This window comes from Colius striatus, chromosome 1 (genome assembly GCF_028858725.1).
Source record: "Colius striatus isolate bColStr4 chromosome 1, bColStr4.1.hap1, whole genome shotgun sequence".
In the NCBI taxonomy this organism is placed as follows: Eukaryota; Metazoa; Chordata; class Aves; order Coliiformes; family Coliidae; genus Colius; species Colius striatus.
Window position 1 is genome coordinate 190,969,004 of NC_084759.1, and position 23,395 is coordinate 190,992,398.

General features: G+C 44.5%; 1 protein-coding gene across 2 annotated transcripts in view; it reads left to right on the plus strand.

Moving 5' to 3' along the window:
- The window catches only part of CELSR1 (cadherin EGF LAG seven-pass G-type receptor 1), a 171,454-nt gene that overhangs the window by 123,103 nt on the left and 24,956 nt on the right, over positions 1-23,395 (plus strand). For both annotated transcript variants that reach the window (XM_062018502.1, XM_062018495.1), the window contains exons 9-22: positions 2,936-3,102; positions 3,561-3,746; positions 4,066-4,179; positions 4,491-4,665; positions 5,370-5,511; positions 7,449-7,569; positions 8,745-8,928; positions 11,538-11,639; positions 13,506-13,600; positions 13,897-14,106; positions 16,702-16,885; positions 19,280-19,423; positions 20,608-20,809; positions 21,133-21,300. In XM_062018502.1, the coding sequence (XP_061874486.1) occupies positions 2,936-3,102; positions 3,561-3,746; positions 4,066-4,179; positions 4,491-4,665; positions 5,370-5,511; positions 7,449-7,569; positions 8,745-8,928; positions 11,538-11,639; positions 13,506-13,600; positions 13,897-14,106; positions 16,702-16,885; positions 19,280-19,423; positions 20,608-20,809; positions 21,133-21,300 (2,194 nt within the window). The remainder of the gene's footprint in view (positions 1-2,935; positions 3,103-3,560; positions 3,747-4,065; positions 4,180-4,490; positions 4,666-5,369; positions 5,512-7,448; positions 7,570-8,744; positions 8,929-11,537; positions 11,640-13,505; positions 13,601-13,896; positions 14,107-16,701; positions 16,886-19,279; positions 19,424-20,607; positions 20,810-21,132; positions 21,301-23,395) is intronic.

Consider the following 23,395-nt stretch of genomic DNA (forward strand, 5'->3'; position numbering starts at 1 on the left):
CATTTGGGTGCTCAGGTATGATCCTAACAGCATTAGCTATTATTAGGAAGCTATTTTTTAAGAATTCTTAACTAGAATATTTGCATAGGAGTGATTGCCCGATGTATTTCTTCAGTCCCTTTGGCAGTGCTGGTTCTGCTTCAGGCTCATAAAGATTTTGGCAAATTAAAAATCCAACTTTTTTGATCCCTCACTCTTCAGAAACTCTTGGATCTGGTCTGCACTAGTGAGGATGGTGTGTTTTGCCTTCATAGCTTTCCTGGGACCTGCCAACTCACCTTCTGCCTGCTCCCATCTCCCTCTGATGACATATAGAAGGGAGATAAAAATGGGGAAAATGAGTTTCACCTTTGTTGTAGCACAATTTTTTGGAAAACTGAGATGTTTCAATGCTATTTAGAAGCTCTAACAGCTGTGCCCTGCTCACCCCGGGGTAGCTGCTGTCACTGCGCAAGCCTTGGGCTGCACACCACAGGGCTGCACTGAAACATGAGCTGTCACCTGTCCTACACCCAGACTGCAGCTGACAACCCAATGGTGGTGGTGTGTTTCCCCAAGCCCTCTGTCTCTACAGTGAATAGTCCTCACATTTTTGTGATGGCTTCTTACATGCAGGAGTCTCTTAGAAGTGTTCATAGGTACACAGACAGCACTGCAAAGTGACAAATCCTGAGAAAACAGTTTGCATCAGTGCATTGCTGATGGGAGGGAGATGCTGGGCTTGGAAGCACATGCATTTACTGCTGTGGTGGAAGGGATGGTCAGGTCCCCCTCCATGGAGATGCCAGGTCCCAGGCATAGGGAAGGGTAGGGGGAAGGAGAAAGGTCAAAGAGGGGTGAGGGATGGGGATTTCTGTTTTACTAGCAAGGGAAGGTGCACCCTGGCCCCGGGGAAGGGAGGGGAGTTGAAGGAGGTGTGGGAAGGGAATGGTATTTGCAAGCACAGAAAGTCACCACTGGTGAGAAAAGGAAGTCAGCAGCTAATTGCCATGCCAGTCCAGTTCTCCCAGGAACTGAGACCAAAGATTTGCAAAGAGCATTCCCAGCCTCCAGCAGGTGGGAAGCCCACAAGGTTTGCATCCCAGCTCCACTCTCCAGAGGCAGACAGACTTAAAAATCCCTGCAATGGTCTAGAAAACTGCTAGCAAAGAAGTCAGAAGTTGAGGTCCTTGTGAAGGTCAGCAGGGTAAAGGAGGAAGAAGAGAGATGATTTTTTCATGCGTGGAGCAGCAGGAGGAAATTATCCTGTTCAGCACTAGTCTTGGTGACTTTTACATGGACATGGTGCAATGCAGGCTGATGAATTATGCCCTGGCCCAGACAGACAGAGCTAGAGCACTGGATTCAAGTTTTAAGCCATCTCGGGACCCCTATGTCTGGTGGCAAACCATTTTAAACTGCTATCTGAGTTTCAAGCATTCATGAAGGACTGAGTATGACTACAAAGGGGAGACCTAAGCCTGGACCAGGAGGGAGAAGAATTGCCCCTTTGTGACTACCTGGACTTACCCTGGGGTGAGGTGGTTGCGTAACCACACCTTAGAGAATGGCAAGTCAAGTTTCACCTCAGGCTTTGCTAGTGGTAATCCAGTAGTCACTGCCATCTTGTTTCTCACATATAAGGGAGCTGAAGAATTTGCCCGTTCCTCCAGGACACCTGCCCCCATAGCCTTTCCCTTCTCAGAGACCAGTAGGGTAGACATATCAGAATTTGGGGGTTGTGTGTTTTCCCTAAAAGAAAATGCAACTTCACATCAACTTGACTTCTCCTTCTCCTACGATGTCATGCCTCCACCTTTTCCTAAGGCCCTGCCATTATCTAGTAACACACACACATTTGTATATATGTGATCTCTCCTGCTCCAAGAAAATACAGAAGTCAGCAGATACAGTAGCATGGAGTGGGAGGGGCAGGAGACTGTTAAGTCCTGTTATCTCACTGACCGTCCAATCCACATGGGCTCAGATTTGAGTGCTGACCTGTGGTGGTTGTACCAAGTCTCTAAGACCTGCTTTCAGTTGCAAAAAGCTGCCATGAACTTGACCAGCATGCCTGTGAGCGAGGACATCAGGCTGGGGCTGACTGCAGATCCTGCTACAAGGTGTCACCACAGTGGAGGTGCCATAGGAAGTGCTGCAAATAGCACAGAGCTCCCAGGGCTTAGTTTGTTAGATCAGCTCATCCATAGTACTGTAGATCTTGATACCCGAGATAGCTACTTTAATGTCTAAACAGTGGACATTCCCCTCTTTTCCATCAGCAAAATGCTTTCCATGGAAAGCTGTCATCAATGCTTCCTTGCAGGGGCTATGTTCCTGCAAGTTTAGAGAGGAGGGCAGTACTTCAGCTCTCACCTCAAGGTATTTAAGGCAGATGACCTAGGCAATTCCATAGAAGCTTTCCCCCTGTGAAGACTGTGTAGCTGAAGCAGGTGAATAATCTGGCCCTGGAGTATTTATAATTAACGAATATTTCCTGTTGCCTCTCAGCCTTTTCCTCTGTGTTTAATCTGTTAATTAGAAGCTGGCAATCAAGGATATGTAGAGAACATCTGCAGCAATTGTTGCTCTCATACTTCCTTCTCTGTCCACCCACTCATCAGCAGAACTGCATCAGCCGAGATCCTGAGCTTTCCTTTCTAAGAATATCTCTCACCTGTGTAATGCCATTGCGCTATGGGGGTGCTGCCCTTGAGTGCAGGTCCTGAGACAAGGTGCCTGCCCCATAGCAGGGATAGCTTGTGAATTTGCAGTATTACCAGCTGCTTCATAGTAACTCCTCTAGACAGGCTCTTACTCCATAGTAGATTAGAAATACCTCAGTAGAAGAGGGACTATCTACCTTGTGCCAAATCTGTAGCACAGCAGCATTTCTCCTCTTAACTTTTGTCCTGAAGGATATCAACTGTTCCTCTCCCTGTCTTTTGGTTTACAGCAATGCCTTCTCCTCAGCGTTTCAATGGTGAGAGCATTATCATTTGGAGTGACCTTGACATTACCATCTCTGTGCCATGGTACATTGGGCTGATGTTCAGAACCCGGAAAGTCAATGGCATGTTAATGCAAGCCAATGCTGGGACTGCATCCAAGATCAACATTCAGGTACAAATGGGGCTGCCTTTTGTTAGGAAAGAATTAAGACATTTTCCCCCATCAGTGCATATGACCACATGAGCTACATAGCTTTATCTACCCAGCTAAATGCACAGCAACAAACACAAATTGTTTCATCAGTCTTTTACAAAGATCAGTGATCAAAAGATCATTGTAAAATTCAGATTTGTTGGCCTAAGATTCTATTTTCAAAACTGAGGTAGTAGTGTGCATTAATATAGAATTTAAAAAATACATATCTTGATTGTTTTGGAGGGTTTTTTTGTCACTAGGGTAAATTAGTGTCTGAATATCCAGTGTTATTATTGCAAGTGTTTCCTCCTTCACTGGCTGGACTTTTTTTTTCCTTTTGGATTATGTTAGGAAACATTCTCATGCCTTCTACCCACTTCCACATCAAATACAAATATGTAGGGGAAAACAGACATGATATTTTTTTCCAACAGATACTGAACAGCTACGTGCAGTTTGAAGTGTACAGTGGGCTGAGCCTGGTTGCTCATTTGAAGATGAGCCAATCACGAGTCAGTGATGGGGAGTGGCATCACTTATTAGTAGAGCTGAAGAGTGCTAAAGATGGCAAAGATATCAAGTACCTTGCTGTCATGTCCTTGGACTATGGGATGTACCAGGTAAAGCAACATCATAACTTCACCACTAAGCACTAAGGAAGTGTTTTTAGGGATGTAGGATAAAGGATTGTGGACAAATACTTATGCTGTTAGCCATATTCTGCAGTGATTTGTGCCTAATAAAGTTACAGTAATTTCTTAATCCTAATGATAGGAACAAGTTTGTAAAAGGCCACATTCAGATATCTGGCTCCTCACTGCTTTGGTATTTTTGTCTGTAATCTGTCAGCTACAGCTTGACTCCATCACTACAGAAAGTAGGCTCTCTGTGTCACAGAGGATGATAGGGCTGCTTATCAACTATCCTTTTCCTCAACAGAGCACTGTGCAGATTGGGAATCAACTACCTGGTCTGAAAATGAAAAGCATCATTGTGGGAGGTGTCTCTGGAGACCAGATCTCTGTTCAGCAGGGGTTTTATGGCTGTATGCAGGTATGAAAAGAAAGATGTAGCAATAAACTTTGAACTTTTAAGAAAATACCCATGTAGAAACATGTGGTTTTCTTTTTCATCCATCCCCAAACATTTATGTTTCCTATATTAAAATAAAAAAGTTCACCCACTTTTCCAGGTACAAATCTGGTCTCACAGGGGAAGAGCATTTGACAAAAAAATCTGGATTTGGCTCATCAGGTGATATTTCTTTAAAATGCAGCCTCATGCAGTAATGGGGGTAGTGAAACACGTGGTGCTGTATTCTGAATGAAGGCTCTAATTTTAAAATAATTGGGTTTTGTCACCAGGGAGTAAGAATGGGAGAGACATCTACAAATACAGCTACACTCAACATGAAACAGGCTATCAAGATCAATGTGAAGGAGGGTTGTGATGTGGATAACCCCTGTGACTCCAACCCGTGTCCCCAGCACAGCTACTGCAGTGATGACTGGGACAGCTACTCCTGTGTCTGCGACCCAGGTAAGCCAAGGACCATCCCATGCACTCATCCAGCAGCTTCACCACATCTTCCTGCACTCAGCAGAAGTGCAGCAGCAGGAGCAACGTGCTTGCAAAGTGCTCATCTTCTGATTCTTCCTCTTTCAGTCAGTATTATCTTTCTCACTCTCACTGTAACACCCTTGCAGCTGCAGTCCAGGCTAAGGATCGTTTGTTCTAGGCACCGTGTCACCCAAACAGAAGATCTGTCTCTTTCCGTGCACCTCTGCTTTTCATTTTGTCTGATTTCTTTTTCTTTCTTGTTTTTTCTTTCCCAGCCTTTTCTGCTGTTGAACTTCAGTCTCACACCCTGCATCCTAATCAAGATACTTTGAATGTTTTCTCTGTTTTGGTGCATGTAGCCAGCACATGCTGTCAGCACCCAGCACAGTCACCTCCCATACACACAGGGAGAGAATACAAAACTATTCGTAACACATGCCTTGAATATAAAACTGGGAACCAAAGGCACAAGGGTGCCTCGAGCATGGTAACAGACTGTCCAAAAGAACAGCCCACGCTCTTTTTGGCTGAGAGGGACCTTCTTTCTGACAGTATCTCAGGGGGAATCTACTGATTATTGAAGATGTGTTATTAGTGTATAAGCTTAAAATAGATGGTCTTTTGGAGACATGCAAATAATAAATTACAGTGGTTGCTGTAATTTTATGACCTTGTTTCCCCAGGGTACTTTGGAAGAGACTGTGTTGATGTGTGTAACTTGAACCCATGTGAGCATGTCTCCACGTGCGTGCACAAACCTAGTTCATCCCATGGCTACACCTGTGAATGTGGACAAAGCTACTATGGCCAGTACTGTGAGAGCAAGTAAGAGAATTATTTTTGGTTGTGGTTTCTTGATCCTTTCAGATAGGTCTTGTCCTGAGGCAGCAGTCCTCCTACCTTGTTTTCCGATTCGGTTAGCTTTCCTGTTACAACTTGGATATTCATTGTAGGTGGTATTTGCAGGCTCCCTGTCCTTTGGCACTCCTGATCAATCTTTCAAGAGACCAAGCAAACTGCCCTGTACTCAGGAACCACTTTTCTTCATCAATAACTCAGGGGCTCAACCAATTGTGCTGTGTTACACCGCACTGCATCAGACCTGTACTTTGTAGTGGACCTGAGTTTACGTCTTTCCTTCAGCTCCCCCAGCACACACAGAGTGATGCACCTAGTTAGATGGCCTGTGGCCAGATAAAATGGTTTTGCAGTCCCTGGGCTGGATAAAAGCCATCTCTTCTGGACAATCTGAGAAGCCTATGTCCTGTGGCTGTGTGGGAGAAACATGCCTTGTCACAAGCTTCCTGGTCTCAGATAAGCATTCAGCAACCAGCCTTATCCCAGAGAGGGACTTTGATTTACCATAATATGGACTGTTCATGATATGCAAATGAGGTACGTTTGTCTGCCCATTTAGGAATAGCTCATGTGATATTTCCTTCCCTTTGAAAACCACAAGCTTCTTCCTCTGCCTTTTGTTGTGTGGGCTTGCAAATGTTGACTGTGCTGTTGTCAGATTCATCTTTCATTCAGCTGGATCGGCAATGCAGAGACTTTGTCCCTTGTCATTATTTGCTGACATCATGTTAAGTGCAGCATTGTGGTTTTTTATGTTATAAAGCATAGAAGTACAAACCTGGAAATTACCATCAACAGAAACCAGCATGGTCTTTGAAATGGACAGCAAACAGCTTTTCTTTCCTAAAATGTGCAGCAGAGGGAAGATTCCTTGTGCATTATGTTGATCAGAGATTCAGCAGCATTGCCCTTCAGGGTGTTGCTTGAGGAGGACTTCTAGCAAGCAGAGACCCTGGTCAGTGCCCTGGCCCCTTCCCAGAGCTCTTCTTACTAGAACTAGTATTGGGGCATTTGTGAGACAAACCTGCTCAGAAGCTCACCCAGATGAAACAAAACCATCAGAAACATGGGTTGTTCTTCAGCAGGGGTGACTTTTGAGTTGCTGCACAGCCTTCAACAAGTTATGCTGCTCCACTTGTAGTCTGAATCATAGTCTTTGATTCATAGTCAGGATCAAAGCTGCCACCCTTCCCTCTTCCATGTCCCCAACCATGTATCCTCCTCCTCTGTAGCAGACTAGGGCTTTTCAGACACTGTGGTGAGCTGGCTGAGAAAGCCAAGTTGGCTGAAAGTAGTGACTTTTCTTCATAGGGTGAGCTTGCGGCCAGCTTTGTACCTGAGCTGGTGTCTCTGCAGGGTGGACAGGCACAGCTGTCCATGACAGTTTTGGGGCAGGAGCCTGTTGAGATGGGAGGTAGGATATAAGGTGTTGGTGAGCCATACCCCAGGGCAGTTTGTGGGGGTAGATAAACCAGGACATAGGCTCAGCACCACCTGCAGTTGCCTAAGCTGTTGAAGGGCAAGCACAGCCTGTCCAGGTTGGCCAGTTCTCCCCAGCAAGGGTCTGTGGCCAGTGGGACCAGAACTGTTTCCACTGAGCTGTGCAGGTTCCATCACCGTCTCCCAGAAAAAAGAGCACTGTATTTGCTCATACAGATATGTACTCCTTCTAGGGAGAAGCTGGTCTTAGAATTTTTAGAAACATTACTTCTAGGGTTTTGTCACACTGACATTCTTTATTTTCTTTTATAACACTGTATATGTATTGATACATATTTAAGCAAGATACATTACACTCTGTAAGCTCATAGAGTTAAGTGCAGATCTGACCCAAAACAGTTTTTTTCTCGCCTTTTAAAAGGAAGCTTGGAAGAACTTTCCTTCCACTTGTTTTTCTTTTATAGGATCGACCTGCCTTGTCCCAGAGGCTGGTGGGGAAATCCCATCTGTGGCCCCTGTAATTGTGAGACTAGCAAAGGGTTTGACTCTGATTGCAATAAGACCAATGGAGAATGCCACTGCAAGGTAAGCAAAAGAAATCAGTCTTAAAAGAAAATTTCTTTGCTTTAAAAAGTAACTATATCATTAATAACTACAACAAGTGAGTTTCTGAAACTGAGTACACAGTTGTGCTTTGTATCATATATATGTGTGTGTGTGTGTGTGCATAGTGTGGTTAATCTTTACCTGAAACATTTTGCTGTCACCGCCCTTCACAAAATCATACTGTGCAGCTCTTATTTGTGTTTGGAAAGCAAAACTGAGAGGATGAAAGCCTGGCTCTGATCTCTCTGAAGTGCAGCCTGGTTTATCAGGGCAGATCAGACCTGGATGCAGAGGAGTGACGGTGGTATTTTGTATATTGCAAGTGAGTAATAGCCACGAAACAGCTTGGGCCAGCTGGGTGAAGCTCTCCCCTGTGCAGTGACCAGCAAAAGGCCTAGCAGCTGGAGGGGGGTCAATCATACAAGAGGCTGAATGCTCTCCTGAGCGTAGGCTCTGAGTTTTAGAGGAATTTGCCATGGACAGATGGGGGACACAGAAGGGTAGGCATCTCCTTCCTGAAGGTTTTACAAAGGACTTCTCACAATAACTTTTACAATAGGCTTGAATGACATCAGAAGAGCTGAGCCTGTGCAGAGCAGTGGCAGCAAATCTGGTCCTGTACTTGTTTCCCAAACCACAGCAGGACACATGGCAACTGTTGTGTTAAATGGAGCCAGTGGGGTGCCAGCACCGTGCTCTTGTGTAATGATGTAGATCAAAAGCACTTACAGATGCAATTTGAATATGTGATCATTGATTGGTCCCCACCCTGAACATCAAACGCAAATGGACAGCACGAAAAGTTTCCTTACTGGCTTGCTCATGCCATACAAGAGTGGAATTGCAAAGCAGAGGAAACTGCAAGTCCTGCAGTTGATGGGCACTGGCTGCAAGTGCATGAAATGGGCCCTCTGTCCCCACTGCAAATAGTGGTCCACGCCCCCAGCACTCAGCTCTGCCTCTGTTTCCTGGGCTTGACAGTGCACACTGCACATAGCTGTTACATTTTCTGTCACTATTAATATTGCTGTTATCCCATGCTTTGCAAAATGAGCTTTCTCATGGTGCTCATGCTGCTAGGGCAGGATTTCAGAAATGCAGGCCTTTTGGAATGCAGGTCAAATACCTCATGTCTATCATTTTGCTTTTTCTAGGCAAATTACTACAGGCCCCAGAGCAGTGACACATGCTACCCCTGTGACTGCTTCCCATCCGGCTCCCACACACGTGCCTGCGACCTGGAGACGGGCCAGTGTCCCTGTAAACCCGGCGTCATTGGCCGGCAGTGCAACCGCTGTGACAACCCCTTTGCCGAAGTGACTGTGCGGGGCTGTGAAGGTAGGGGCTGGCCAGCGAGTGACTGTGCGGGGCTGTGAAGGTAGGGGCTGGCCAGCGAGTGACCGTGCGGGGCTGTGAAGGTAGGGGCTGGCCAGCGAGTGACCGTGCGGGGCTGTGAAGGTAGGGGCTGGCCAGCGAGTGACCGTGCGGGGCTGTGAAGGTAGGGGCTGGCCAGCGAGTGACCGTGCGGGGCTGTGAAGGTAGGGGCTGGCCAGCGAGTGACCGTGCGGGGCTGTGAAGGTAGGGGCTGGCCAGCGAGTGACCGTGCGGGGCTGTGAAGGTAGGGGCTGGCCAGCGAGTGACCGTGCGGGGCTGTGAAGATAGGGGCTGGCCAGCGAGTGACCGTGCAGGGCTGTGAAGGTAGGGGCTGGCCAGCGAGTGACCGTGCGGGGCTGTGAAGGTAGGGGCTGGCCAGCGAGTGACTGTGCGGGGCTGTGAAGGTAGGGGCTGGCCAGCGAGTGACCGTGCGGGGCTGTGAAGATAGGGGCTGGCCAGCGAGTGACCGTGCGGGGCTGTGAAGGTAGGGGCTGGCCAGTGAGTGACCGTGCAGGGCTGTGAAGGTAGGGGCTGGCCAGCGAGTGACTGTGCGGGGCTGTGAAGGTAGGGGCTGGCCAGTGAGTGACCGTGCGGGGCTGTGAAGGTAGGGGCTGGCCAGCGAGTGACTGTGCGGGGCTGTGAAGGTAGGGGCTGGCCAGTGAGTGACCGTGCAGGGCTGTGAAGGTAGGGGCTGGCCAGCGAGTGACTATGCGGGGCTGTGAAGGTAGGGGCTGGCCAGCGAGTGACTGTGCGGGGCTGTGAAGGTAGGGGCTGGCCAGCGAGTGACCGTGCGGGGCTGTGAAGGTAGGGGCTGGCCAGCGAGTGACCGTGCGGGGCTGTGAAGGTAGGGGCTGGCCAGCGAGTGACCGTGCGGGGCTGTGAAGATAGGGGCTGGCCAGCGAGTGACCGTGCAGGGCTGTGAAGGTAGGGGCTGGCCAGCGAGTGACCGTGCGGGGCTGTGAAGGTAGGGGCTGGCCAGCGAGTGACTGTGCGGGGCTGTGAAGGTAGGGGCTGGCCAGCGAGTGACCGTGCGGGGCTGTGAAGATAGGGGCTGGCCAGCGAGTGACCGTGCAGGGCTGTGAAGGTAGGGGCTGGCCAGCGAGTGACTGTGCGGGGCTGTGAAGGTAGGGGCTGGCCAGCGAGTGACCGTGCGGGGCTGTGAAGATAGGGGCTGGCCAGCGAGTGACCGTGCAGGGCTGTGAAGGTAGGGGCTGGCCAGCGAGTGACCGTGCGGGGCTGTGAAGGTAGGGGCTGGCCAGCGAGTGACTGTGCGGGGCTGTGAAGGTAGGGGCTGGCCAGCGAGTGACCGTGCGGGGCTGTGAAGGTAGGGGCTGGCCAGCGAGTGACCGTGCAGGGCTGTGAAGGTAGGGGCTGGCCAGCGAGTGACTGTGCGGGGCTGTGAAGGTAGGGGATGGCCAGCGAGTGACTGTGCGGGGCTGTGAAGGTAGGGGCTGGCCAGCGAGTGACTGTGCGGGGCTGTGAAGGTAGGGGCTGGCCAGCGAGTGACCGTGCGGGGCTGTGAAGGTAGGGGCTGGCCAGCGAGTGGCTGTGTGGGGCTGTGAAGGTAGGGGCTGGCCAGCGAGTGACCGTGCAGGGCTGTGAAGGTAGGGGCTGGCCAGCGAGTGGCTGTGTGGGGCTGTGAAGGTAGGGGCTGGCCAGCGAGTGACTGTGCGGGGCTGTGAAGGTAGGGGCTGGCCAGCGAGTGACCGTGCGGGGCTGTGAAGGTAGGGGCTAGCCAGCAAGTGACCGTGCAGGGCTGTGAAGGTAGGTGATGGCCAGCAAGTGACCATGCAGGGCCGTGACAATAGGGACTGGCCAGTGAGTAACCCTGGGCATAGGGCTGGAGCTGCTGCAGTGGGCATTTGAGGTCAGTTGCCACACAGCCACATGCTAAGGTGCCTGGGAGTCCAGTAGGCTGGCTCCAGCAGTGGTAATGGGAGCTGCAGCAGCCTAAACATCCATCTCTCCTCCTGAGTCTGTGCCAGTGTGGCTTTTGGGGGCTGGGGAAAAAGAAAAACGTGCATATTTCTTTAATTTGGATCAAATGGGAATATAGCAAGCTTAGGGGGGGAGAGCAAAATGCCAGCTCTAGTCTTACTTGAAACCTGAGTTCATCTGCCAGCCCAGCACTCGTGCCCTCAGCCCACAGAGGCTGTGCCATGTGCCCAGTGCCTTCTGCCTTTTTTCCCCAACTTGCCCATCCTGCCTTTCCTCTCACCCACCTGCTCTCCTCCTGTGTTCAGCACAAAGCTGCTGCAGCAGCCATCTTGCTACAGTGTGTGGGTGAAATGAAGGAGAAGTGTTTTCCTGCAATAAAGGGGCAAGCAGAGATAAGCAGAGCCAAAATCCAGAGCCTCATAATCATCCTGAGCTGTCCTCTGCCTGTACCTGTCTGCCCACACTGCTGTGTAAGGAGCAGCTGACGGGTTAAAGCTTGGAAGCCACTGCAAAGGACAGGTACCCTGGATGGGACTTGGGAGTTACAGGAAGGTCTTTTAGACAGGTTGAAATATCTCCTTGCTGTGATTTTTGTCTTGTCAGAAAAATTGCATCGTTTCTTTTTCTGCTTTCAGTAATTTATAATGGCTGTCCCAAAGCTTTTGAGGCTGGTATTTGGTGGCCACAGACCAAGTTTGGCCAGCCAGCTGCTGTGCCGTGTCCTAAGGGATCAGTGGGTAAGTTCCTTGGGTAAAATATTAACTGCTTTATCTATGTGTCTGTTTAGGGGGTGGGGTGGGGGAAAGAGGAAAAAATGTACATTAATTCATTGGGTGTAGAAATTACAACATAGCACATGTATCTCACAGGCAGTTTCACTAGCTGAAAGTCAAGAACTGGTGAAATACATTTGGAACAGTAGCAACAAATAAGAACAGAAGTGCAGCAGATAAACACACGTAAAGAACAGAAATTCTGTGTTTTGAAAACAGCACAGTCCAAGTTTCTGTTTTCTGTTTACTCACATGTAATTTTCATTTCTAGTGACTTACATGTGTTCTTTAGTGATACAGCTCCTCTGGGCAAAGAAAAAATAAGGAAAATCATTTACATGATGATTGCTTTATGAGCATTGCAGGGTAATAAAGCTCAGAATTACAGCAAAATGCACACTTTTCTACCCAACATCTTTTCTCTAGGCCATCAGACTGAAAAACTTAATTTATAAAGCACGTGAGCTGTGTTGTTTTGTACAGCAAGGAAATGACAACCTACTTTTTCACCCACGTCCCTGAAAACATCAGATTTTGAAAACAAAGTTAATAATCTGTTCTGAAGGCTGTTCTGAGTGAAATCAAACCTCTGTCTCATTTCTGGGCCTGGTAACTCTCTGCTGTGAGAGAGTTACTCAGGCTCCATGACTTATAAATGGTTAAATGACTTTCCCAAATTTCGCTGGAGGGAGGTCACTGCCTGTAGGTGTGCAGATTTGTGGTCAACCAAGCTCCTGTTCTGAGCACTTTAGGAGATAGAATTGCCTGTGGAGTGTTTTGGGGTTTTTTTAAGTGAAGACTATTTACATTATTAAACAGCATAAGAATGACTTAAAATCAATTTTCTTCACTGTTCTTGTGGCTGATCTCAGTTCTTCTAGCAAATAGGCTAGCAGGCAAGGCCACTTAGAGGAGTTACAGAACATTCCAAAAAAGTAAGCTTCATAATGAAGAATATTCAGACTGAGGCTTAATTGTGTTTGCCATAATCATGTTAGCGAAATAATATAATTCAATATTGTTCAATTAATTATAATTCTTATTTAGATATTAGTAATTGAATGGCTTAGACACATGCCATATGTTATGTGGGAGTTAACCAGCACAATGTAAATTTTGAATTTGATAACTTGCAACTCACTGTGAAGAATGCACAGCCAAGAATTGCATTTTTAAGTTATTTAACAAATAGTACAAAATAATAGCTAACAGAAACTCAGAAATTAATAGGAAGTTGTTGAGTAAGTTCCTGTGTGACCTGATCTAGGTGGACCTGCTTTAGCAAGGGGATTGAACTAGATGATCTCTAAAGGTCTCTTCCAACCCCTACCATTCTGTGAAGCTGGCCACAGGCCATTCAGAAGTGACAAAAGGCAATTATAAGTGTTGACTGAAATGTTTACTGTGTGCAGTGTGCAAAGGTGCTAGCACATTTTGACGTGAAGGCAGCACTTATTCGGGAGGTCTTATCTACAAGGTATCACACAGAAGTCTGAGCAGGAATATGTCTTCAGAAATATTTATGACATGCATAGTCTTTTACACATTTATATATGTGATATAAATAAACTGTTGAATTCATCTGGGAAGGTTAAGGCAGCGAGGCTGAGTGTCTTTGGGCAGGCCTTGAAGCTTGCCCAGCTTTTCTCTGATGTCTGAGCAGAATGGTACTGTTGACTTTTCTCAGCCAAGAATCCCAGTCTGGAAGGTGAAATATGTGCCTAGCTCTAAAACACTTAAAAATGTGGGAAATCTCAGAGTCTAGGGACACAAAGATTTACCCAGCACAATTCAGAATGTTATTGACCATTAACACTTTGTTTCCTCCAGGAAACGCGGTTCGCCATTGCAACATTGAGAAGGGCTGGCTGCCTCCTGACCTCTTCAACTGCACCACCAGCACTTTTGTCAATCTAAAAATCATGGTGAGCCGTGTTTTTGCCTTTACTTTGTAAATGATGATCAATTCAGACTGCAGTTTGATATCTCTGCACTCTATCTTTTGACTGAGTCATTGAGCCCCCTTGTTTCCCATCAAGACCCTTGTGCTTTTCTGTCTCTGTTACATTTTCCGTTGAGCTGCCCTGCCAGCCCATTCTCAAGACACTGTTTGGATCAAACAACTTTGTGCCAAAAATTCAGAAATTATGATTGTTTTTGTAACTAGAATGAAAGAAAAAAAAATCATTGGGTTTTTTGTTCCTTCTTGTCTCTGATTCAGAATGAGAAGTTACACCACAATGAGACCAAGCTGGATGGAGATAAAACCATACGGATTGTGAGAGTGCTGCAGAACGCCACCAAATACACCCCCAGCTTGTATGGTAACGATGTGAGGACAGCTTACCAGATGATGATCAGAGTCCTCCAATATGAGAGCCAGCAGCAAGGGTTTGACTTGGCAGCCACGAGGGACGTGGAATTCAATGAAGTAAGAGAGATACTATATACTGTGCTGAGCCTTTATAGATCCCCTTAAAAGTTTTACGGCAATGGATAATTAAATTTGTCTTTGAGTGAGGTGGAGCAAATATCATGTTTGCTTGATCTGTTTCACAAATTAGTCTTTTTTAGAATGGAAAGTTGGTTATGCACATGTATATGCCCATGTCTGTGTGTGTAATGCAGATATTGTAGAAAGTGCTGTTATAAGGATCAACATAGTAGCAACCAAAAGCAAAATCCCCAGGTGAAAAAATAATCAAGTTGACCTGTTACTACTGGATAAAATAGTTTTGTGTACCATATTCACTTCTGTTGGAAAACCTAATGTGATAATTTTCATTTAAATATGCAGTGAACTAACTCTGAGCTAGTTACTGACTCAAGTTTTCTTACAGTTCAGTTTGGAAACACTCGAGTCATGTTTATTAAAGACTTGGTACATCAAAAGACACTCCATAGAGATATTTTGTATTGATACATATTCATATTTGAAGTGATGAAGGCACATGGAAAAATGCATACTTCTGCTAGTCAGAGCATTCATGAAAGACCCAGTTATTACCAATGAGCTGACCAGCTCTAGAGAAGCTGCAGCACCCTCACTATCTGGAGGAAACAGTTGTGGAGGAAGTTGGGAGTTTTCTGTGATCTGATTGCCATCGGTACAGCAAGGTACTGCTGTCCACTCTTGCCAATGCTATTTCCAAGATCCTGACAATGGCACAGCACAGAATCCAAGCCAAAACATCCTGCTAAATCTGTCCTAGCAGAGCCTAGAGCTCAGGCACCAGCACTAGCTGGAACAACCCTTCGTGGTGGTCTGGCTCCCTTTGAAGATGTGCTACACCCAGCTCACTTCTCAGAGTGCTCCAGGAGGGCCAGTCAGCTCAGGCAGACTTTGGGGTGAACTTGGAGACCCAATGCAAGGCCATGCTGCACCAGGAGAGGATATCCCTGGGGAAGTGGACACAGGAGGAAACATAGCTGAGAAAGTATCCTGTGTTATAGTGTCTTCCGTAGTGTCTTGGGCTGTAACAGTCAACAGAGTTTGGAGAACTTGTTAAACATTAACATTTTTGTTTAACATTTTTGGTGCACCAGACTTCAAGAGATTCAGTTTTTCCTTTCATAAGAAGACGCTGTGCTGACAAACTGCAGCCTGTGGAGTGAATGAACTCCCTCATTCAGATCCTGAGAAGGGGCTTTCATTTTTATTATGTTTTTCTTAAGTAAAAATAAGAACAATATGCCAAAAAAATTATATAGATTGGAAGCCTTTGTTTTAATTTATTGTTTTCTGCTCTTGGCACTGAAACTTATACAGATGATGTTTTCAAGAACTCCCTAAATATTTTTAGGATAGGTCAGGAATTTGGAAACTAATCAGTAAAGCTGATGAGAAAGAGGAGGTAATATCCTAGGCTGAGAGAGCACAAGAGGAGGAGGAATTTTTATATTCTTTTAATAGTCTCAGGTAGAAACCGGAAATATAGATAATAAAAAACCATAAATAACATTTACAAACACCAAATAGGCCTAGTACCAGGTACAGCACGTCTTCTATGTTCCTGGGGAAGTGTATAGTTTTTCTCACCTTAGATAAAGGTAGTCACATTGGCAGCCTTTTTCAGCTCTGAGACACGCTTACAACCTCAGACAATTAGAGAATATAGTATTTTCCCCATCTACTTCTAAATGAAGCCTAAATATTTACCTTGACTATTTTAGAGTTTGTGGTGATTAATTCCTACCATCACTTATGCAAGTTTTACCTTAGGAATTAACTATGTTGCTATGTCCAGATCTAATACGTACACCAAGACTAAAAACCTCTCAGCACTTTTCCTATTTAAACCATTTAACAGTCTCTTGTGGGGTCTTCTTCCATTCAGCCTTAGGGTCCCTTTGCATATTCCTGTAAGAAAGGGCAGGAGGGGCAGGTCCTCATCTAGAACTTTCTTTTTAACAGCATTTGTTATCAACATTAAAATGGAGGTAGAAAAACATGATTCCAGTTTTCATATGTATTTTCAGGTTTGTACACGAAAGTTAAAATTCACTCCTGTCGTTCTTCAGTGTGTGAGTTCTCCTATTTAACCAGGAATCAACAAAGACAAAAAAAATCAAAACAGAAAGCACTATTACCATCTGTGGTTTTCTTTCCATTTCTAACACATTATTTTAATTTCTCTGGAGAACTTTTTCAGTGTCCATACCAAATATTCTGCTTTTCTTGTCTCTCATCTCTTGAAGACAAAAAAACATGGTTAGATTTTCCTTTTGCATTTTCTTGCTATGTTTCCTGTCATAAAGAAGAAAGAAAGGAGGTAGTTTTCTTACAGCCTCCAATTTTGGCTTACTTTTGCTCATAAAAAGTTTGGAGGGATTTGCTTTATGTAAGAAAAAAACCTCAGGGTGAGTGACTGGCATGCGTATCTTCATACAGCTGCAGCAGAACATGCCTGCATTAAAATATTTCATTATACACTCACCTGAGGCAGTAATGCCAATCACTTTCAGTGTTCCTCACATGAAACTCAGTGCTTTGCTTCATAATTTAGGCTTGTACTTTGTTTCCCAGAATATTATCAAAGTGGGTAGTGCTCTACTGGACCCCAGCAACAAGGAGCACTGGGAGCAAATTCAGCGAACGGAGGGTGGCACCGCTCACCTGCTCAGGCACTATGAGCAATATTTCAACAACGTGGCCCAGAACATGAGGAAAACCTACATGAGACCTTTTGTCATTGTTGCTACTAACATGAGTGAGTATCTGTGTTGAAAACTGCCATTTTGTATTAGAGCTTTAAAAATGTGCTGGGTAGAGGTGCTAGCTACTTGTTTTAGTAGTCCGCACTGAGAAACAACCCCAATCAGTGCGTTCCTTTCAAGTTGATTGAGCCTTGATCCATATCAAGACCTGCCTGGACGTATTCCTATGTGACCTGATCTAGATTGACCTGCTTCTGCAGGGGGATTGGATTAGATGATCTTTAAAGGTCCCTTCTAACCCTTTCATTCTAAGATTGTATGATATCTCCCAGTTGCCATGGGGGTCTCCTGGGAGATGTCTGAGCTGTTTTCATTTTGGGCCGTTCCACTGCTGCATGTCTCATTTTCTTTGCAGACATAATAGTGTACAGATGGTGGGAAGGACAAAGTTGGTAATTAAAGGTTGTGCCTTTTTGAGACCCCCTAGTATAGTGCAACATGTTTTTGAATGACACTCGAAGAATTATTGCAGTACAAAAAAAACCCCAAGAAGATACAACCCAAAAAACTCCACCAAACCTACTATTGATCATATACCTCTGATTTTCACATACCTTCCTTGCCTGGAACCTATTCAGAAAATTGTCTTCTATTGAAATTTCTGTACTGAAAGGTGTTTTCTCAGAATCATCCATCCAAGCCTTCAAGCTCACTCTCAGCCTTGCAAAACCCATCATCAAAGCAAAATCCTTGGGGTCCAAAATATCCAGAATGTGTCAAAACTGAGAAAGAAACATCATACGTATCAAGACATCCTCCCCACCTATCACAATAAATGCCTTCTCTGAGAAGCAAATAGCAGCTCCTGCACTTGCAGGAGTGTGATGTACCTCACAGATGTCCCCATGGTACTTACACATGCAAGTTAAGCACAGCAACCACAGCCTGGTCAGCTTCTTGCTCTGCTTTCTCTCTGGCACTTTCTGTGTCATTCTCTCCCTAGGTACCAGCAGTCTGAACTAATGGGATGTTGGTGATAGTCCTGCTCTGCACAGGAGCTGAGACTGAGCTGGGTGAGCTTCAGAGGTGCCTTCCCAAGCAGCACTGCAATACAGTTTTTCTTTCAGATGTGGTCTAAAGTATTATCAGCCTGAATTTGTATTTAGCTTCTCAAGCTACTGAAGAAAGGCTGAAGAAGGGCTTATATGCCTAAAAACTTGTCTTATTTTCCCAACTACACCAAGTAGTGTAAAGTGAATTTACATTTGCTTACTTGTCCCAGAGTGCTTCATGCCCACAGTTACAGGGGCATAAAAAGCAAAGGCATGAGACAGTCAAGCTGTAAAGTTCATATAACGTCCTACATCAGCTCCAGGAGGGATGGATTATTGTTGAACTAAGCCAAACTGAAACAATTTGATTTCTGTTTAATAAACCAAACCTGAAATATTTCTTTTTATTCAGGACTATCAGAATCAAAATATTTTTACTTTCACACTCGGAAAAAAGTATCCTCAGCATTGTAACCCAATTGAGCTGAGATGAAAACAAAAACCAGAATTTCTTGCAGGTTGTAAATCATTATTTTTTTTCAACCAGCTATTTCTGAGTAAAAAAGCGTGAGCTTGGGAGGGATGAGGCAATTCTGACCTGAGAGGGGTCTATTTTCTTTTGAACAGTTTTTCCAGGTGAACATGGTGTTAATAGAGTTTCCTAATGGCTCATCTGGGAGTTATTTAGAGACTAGGAAAGGACTAGGAATTTGCAGATCTTAACTTGGCTATTTTTTTCTGTGTAGAAACTTGTAGAGGATCACAGCTTTTGGTGTAGCCTTACCCCCAGGACTTCCAGCTTTTCAGTTTTATTGGAACATCAAAATTGGCACTCAATGACTTCTCTTAAATTGAAAAGTTCAAGCCAGCTCAGCTGCTCATAATGTTTTGGCAGTTAGACAACAGGCAGTGCTGAAGAGGTAAGCCAGAGAGGAACTCCTAGCATAGAGGGAGGAGAACTAGAGGAGTGAGTAGTCCTAGGTAAAATCCAGGTTATTTTCTTTGCTTAGCTGGCTTTGCAGTTTAACAGATGGACAAGCATGTTTCTGAACAGCACATTTAGCCTTCCCTACAAGAAGCAAGTCTGAAATTGGAATACACCACTTATATATTTCCAATGTTTGCAGTGTTTTTTCCTATGATGCAATCCTGTCCTGTGAATTCCGTTCCACTGCAAAATGAATCTGTAATTTGATAAATGTAACATAATGCTGACACGTGAGCTTTGAGTTGTTATTTGAGATACTGAGAGAAATAAATTTGTCTTTGTATTTGGGAGTTTAAAGTACTTCTTCGTGGATATTTTAACCTTTCCATCATGTTTCATTGTGTCACAGTATCATACTTGAGAGCACTGAAGTTAATTTAGTGGAAAACCTTTTTTTCCCCCCCTAGTTATTGCTGTTGACATCTTTGACAAGTCTAATTTCACGGGAGCTAGAATACCACGATTTCATGAGATTAAAGAAGATTATCCAAAAGATCTGGAGTCATCTGTTGTCTTCCCTGATACTTTGTTCAGACCTTCAGACAGGAAAGGTAAAACCCTTCTGCTGCCATTTGGAGGGCACTTTTGACTAGCTCTCAAGAAGCATGATTGATCCTTGTGAAGCAAAGTGGTAGTAGGGTGAGAGTGGGCGACTGCCTACACAAGCCAACGTTATTCAGGGATGGAGCAGCTGTGCATACTTCTGAGGCATTTTGCCTGCGGCAGCGATGGGAGCAGGGGGGCTGCATAACTGGCTGTACCTGTCTGTCAGGTCTCACTCCCAGCCCCTCAAGCAGCCCTGTCAGAGCAGGAGAAATGCTCTGCCACTGTTCGGGATGGGATGGGATGGGATGGGATGGGATGGGATGGGATGGGATGGGATGGGATGGGATGGATCGCCAGCCAGAGCCCACAGCCCCACAGCCACTTTCCCCCAGTCCCTGCAGAGACATGTTATCAGAACTAGATAGCAAATAGAAAGTGTTGAGCTGTGCAGGGAGATGCATGATGAGGGAGACTATGTGGGCAAGTATCTGCTTCCCAGTGTCTCTGAATTACCCCAAGGTTGCTGAGAGAAACCACAAGTTACCTTGGGCAAGGGAAGAGAGACAAGGTAATTCAAAGTGCAACGATTATGCACATACTATTTCTGAGTATCCTCTGAATGGGGAAATATTGTGAAAATAACATGTAATAATTAACAAACTAATACAACTTCATGACTTTCCTGAGAAACAGAGCATCTGCTTATATGACATCTGTCTTTTCTGTAAGAAAAAAAGAGAATATGAATTTTAAGAGGTACTACCAAAATTGAAAGCTCATGTGACAGAATTAGCAGGGAGAAATCTCATGTGACCAATTGATGTAATCATAACACTAGTTTTGCCATATATAAAGGTACAAGCAATTTAATAGCATATTGCTTTAATTTCCTCCTTAAACTGAGCACAGAGTATTTATATACTTCTGGATCTTTTAGTTTAGAAATGGCTTATTTTCTAGCTAGACTAAATGGTTATTCGTGGTTCAATGCTTATTTGATTATCACCTATATAACTACAAAATGAGCTAAAATTTTATTAAAATACAAAACATAACATTAAGAGCAGGCTCAGTGCTGTGAGCCAAGAGTTATAGCAGCCATAATATCTCTGTATCTTTGCAAAGCAAAAGTACCAGTTTAGCTCCAAAGCTGTGTGTAAAGAATTTAATATTTGTCTTAATTCCATAGCAGTGCCTACAATGAAGCCTTCAAATCAAAAATTATCCTCCAAGGTGAACAGTGAGACACAAAGGCCTGAGAGCCCTTTTGCAAAGAGAAAGAAGCGACACCCAGATGACTCCACATACCATACCGTTGCCATGGTCATTATATACAGATCCCTGGGACACCTCCTGCCTGAAAACTATGATCCTGACCGAAGGAGCTTGAGGTAAACATCAAACCAGTTTGGGACTGGTGCAGATCCGTTCTTCCACTTGAACTGAGTGTGCAGGTGAGGCAGAGCTGCTTTTGTAGTGACCTAGCGTCATCTGTGTGGCTGTTGTCACAGCAGTTCTGTCTCCTGTCCTCCTCTGGCACACTGTGGGAGAATAACCATGTCAATAGTGCCAGCAGCTTTTGGAGGTACAGATGCATGGAAGGCTGATGGTGTATCTACTTTGCTTTCTGAGTGGAAGCCACTGGAAACCTTTTATCTGCAGAACCTACCAAAGGAGTGCTGTGCGTTTGAATGGTTTTTTGCCTCTCCTGCAGGTTGCCAAATCGCCCTATTATTAACACGCCTGTAGTGAGCACAGCCATTCACAGTGATGGGGAGCTTCCTCCCAACCTGGTGGAAAAGCCCATCATAGTGGAGTATGCCATGCTGGAAACAGAGGAGAGAACGAAGCCCGTCTGTGTCTTCTGGAATCACTCCATCATGTATGTATCCTGCTTGCTTTAGGGCTGTGCCTGGCAACTATCTCACTAGCAGAGAAGTTCCACACAGGAAGATAACTCTGGAGGAAAACACTGTTTTGCTTGTTTTATTCAACTGGAAACTGATTCCTGGTGGAACAGAGCCTTATAGTCACTTCCCATTAACCTAAGAAAAAGGGAAATAATCACCATAACTCCTCAAACAAAGGACTAGCTATGTGGTTGCTAACAAACACAGTGACATGATGTCTTTCTGCAAGGTTCATTTTCACCCAGCAATAATAAATCTCACAATTTCCTTGTATTTGCTTATGCTTTTGGCCCATAGACATGTCTTTGGACAGACAGAGTCACACTCCAGTGCCTGAATTCATGGCTCATCTGAGATGCCTAAGTCAGGACTCTCGTTGCCCCATGCTCTCTTTTAGGAGGACATGTCCAGGAGATGATTCAGTTCTTACATAGGCTGAATCTTCTCCCGTTACACTGCAGTGACTATGAACAGAGTATATGGCAAGCAGGCACCCACCCTTGATGCCTCAGTCAGGGTCAATGCAAAAAACTTCAAAGCCGAGTCCTCACGTTGGTAAAAGGGAGGACTGAGGTTTTGGAGACAACGTTATATGAGTAAAGATTCTACATTTTTGAATCTCAAATTTTTAATTAAAAGTCAGCCCAGAGATAAGAAGCAGCTTACTTTTCATTCCATCAGCTATTGTGGATTTGCTTTCATCTGTTTAAGTGAAAAATTGGAGAAAGAGGAAATACCCTGGCTGGGACCTTAGAACCTCTTCAAGTTGTTAGGAAGCAATCATAATGCATAAGCAGAACATAAGGAGAGAGTATTTCACTCTCTAGGAGGGAATCGTGAGAGAAAAGATTAAATGTTCTGATAATGGCTCATTTATGTCTTTTGTATTTAGTAAAGTTAAAGATATAGACATATTTTTCTTGAAAATGTCAAAAACACCAAGAACTGTATGTGCTTCTAAGTGTTTTGTTGGGTTTATGGCACTGTGGAAACAGCAGGGTCTCGTTGGAGATATTTCAAGACTGTATGTAAAAAAAAGAAGAAAATGTGTTGAGAGTTAACTACATGCTCTGCATGTTATGATTTCACTATATTGTAACTATTACATATATAATGCAATTTTCAACCATAAAAACAGGTATATAGTGGGAGTGTGATATTGTCTGTCTGAGGTAAGAGGGATAGCCATTACTTATTTCCTAATAACTCCAAAACTCTAGTAAACCTATGGAAAAATCCATTAGAATACAATATCCTGTTCTGGAAATGAAAGAGCAAACTAACCTAAGAAATGTTTGCCTTCTAGTCAAACACTTCAAAAGATGATATTGTTGAATGGACCATAGAGGCAACAGGAATCTGTTTTGTTCTCACTAATAAACTACTCCCTTTGCCTGCATGTGAAGGGGTGTATTTGCTTGTACATACAGATGATTCTGCCAGTGATGAGGGAATGGCAAGTCTTTTTTCATAAATTTTTAAACTTTGTATGGACTTGAATAACTCATTAGCTCCAAAGTGATTCATCTATTAGCTATTTGTTGGCAACTTCAATGGCATTGTTGTCTGTGTTAGGTCTTCCTACAGCCACAGTTGAAAAGCAGCTCTTAAACTGCATGTAATGAAAGTTTTTTAAAAGTGAGTACTTTTCAAGAGAAAGTGATAATAAAACTCTTAAACAAATGTTTTATTGCTGAATGAAAAAGGTGTACTGTCATATCTAATTAAAAACTCTTTCAGTAACCACAAGGCTCTTTTTATTACTCATTCACTTCAGAATGAAATAATTAATATTGATACAAAATAAAGTCTGAAGTCACTGGAGTTAACCAAGCTGCACAGGGAAGACTTTTTAAAGGAGTAGTTCTTCCCCAAAGTGAATCCAAGAGATCTTCTGATATGAAATATTATTTACTGGATTTAACCTTTTTCTGTGTACGTTTCTGAGGAACACTGTAACAAAATCATTTGATTGCTGAAACGTTTTTTGTAAGAGCTCACAAGCAGTGTCTATATCTAAGGAAACAGAGATGACTCAAAAACTCTGTGGTTTTATTATTTTTTACC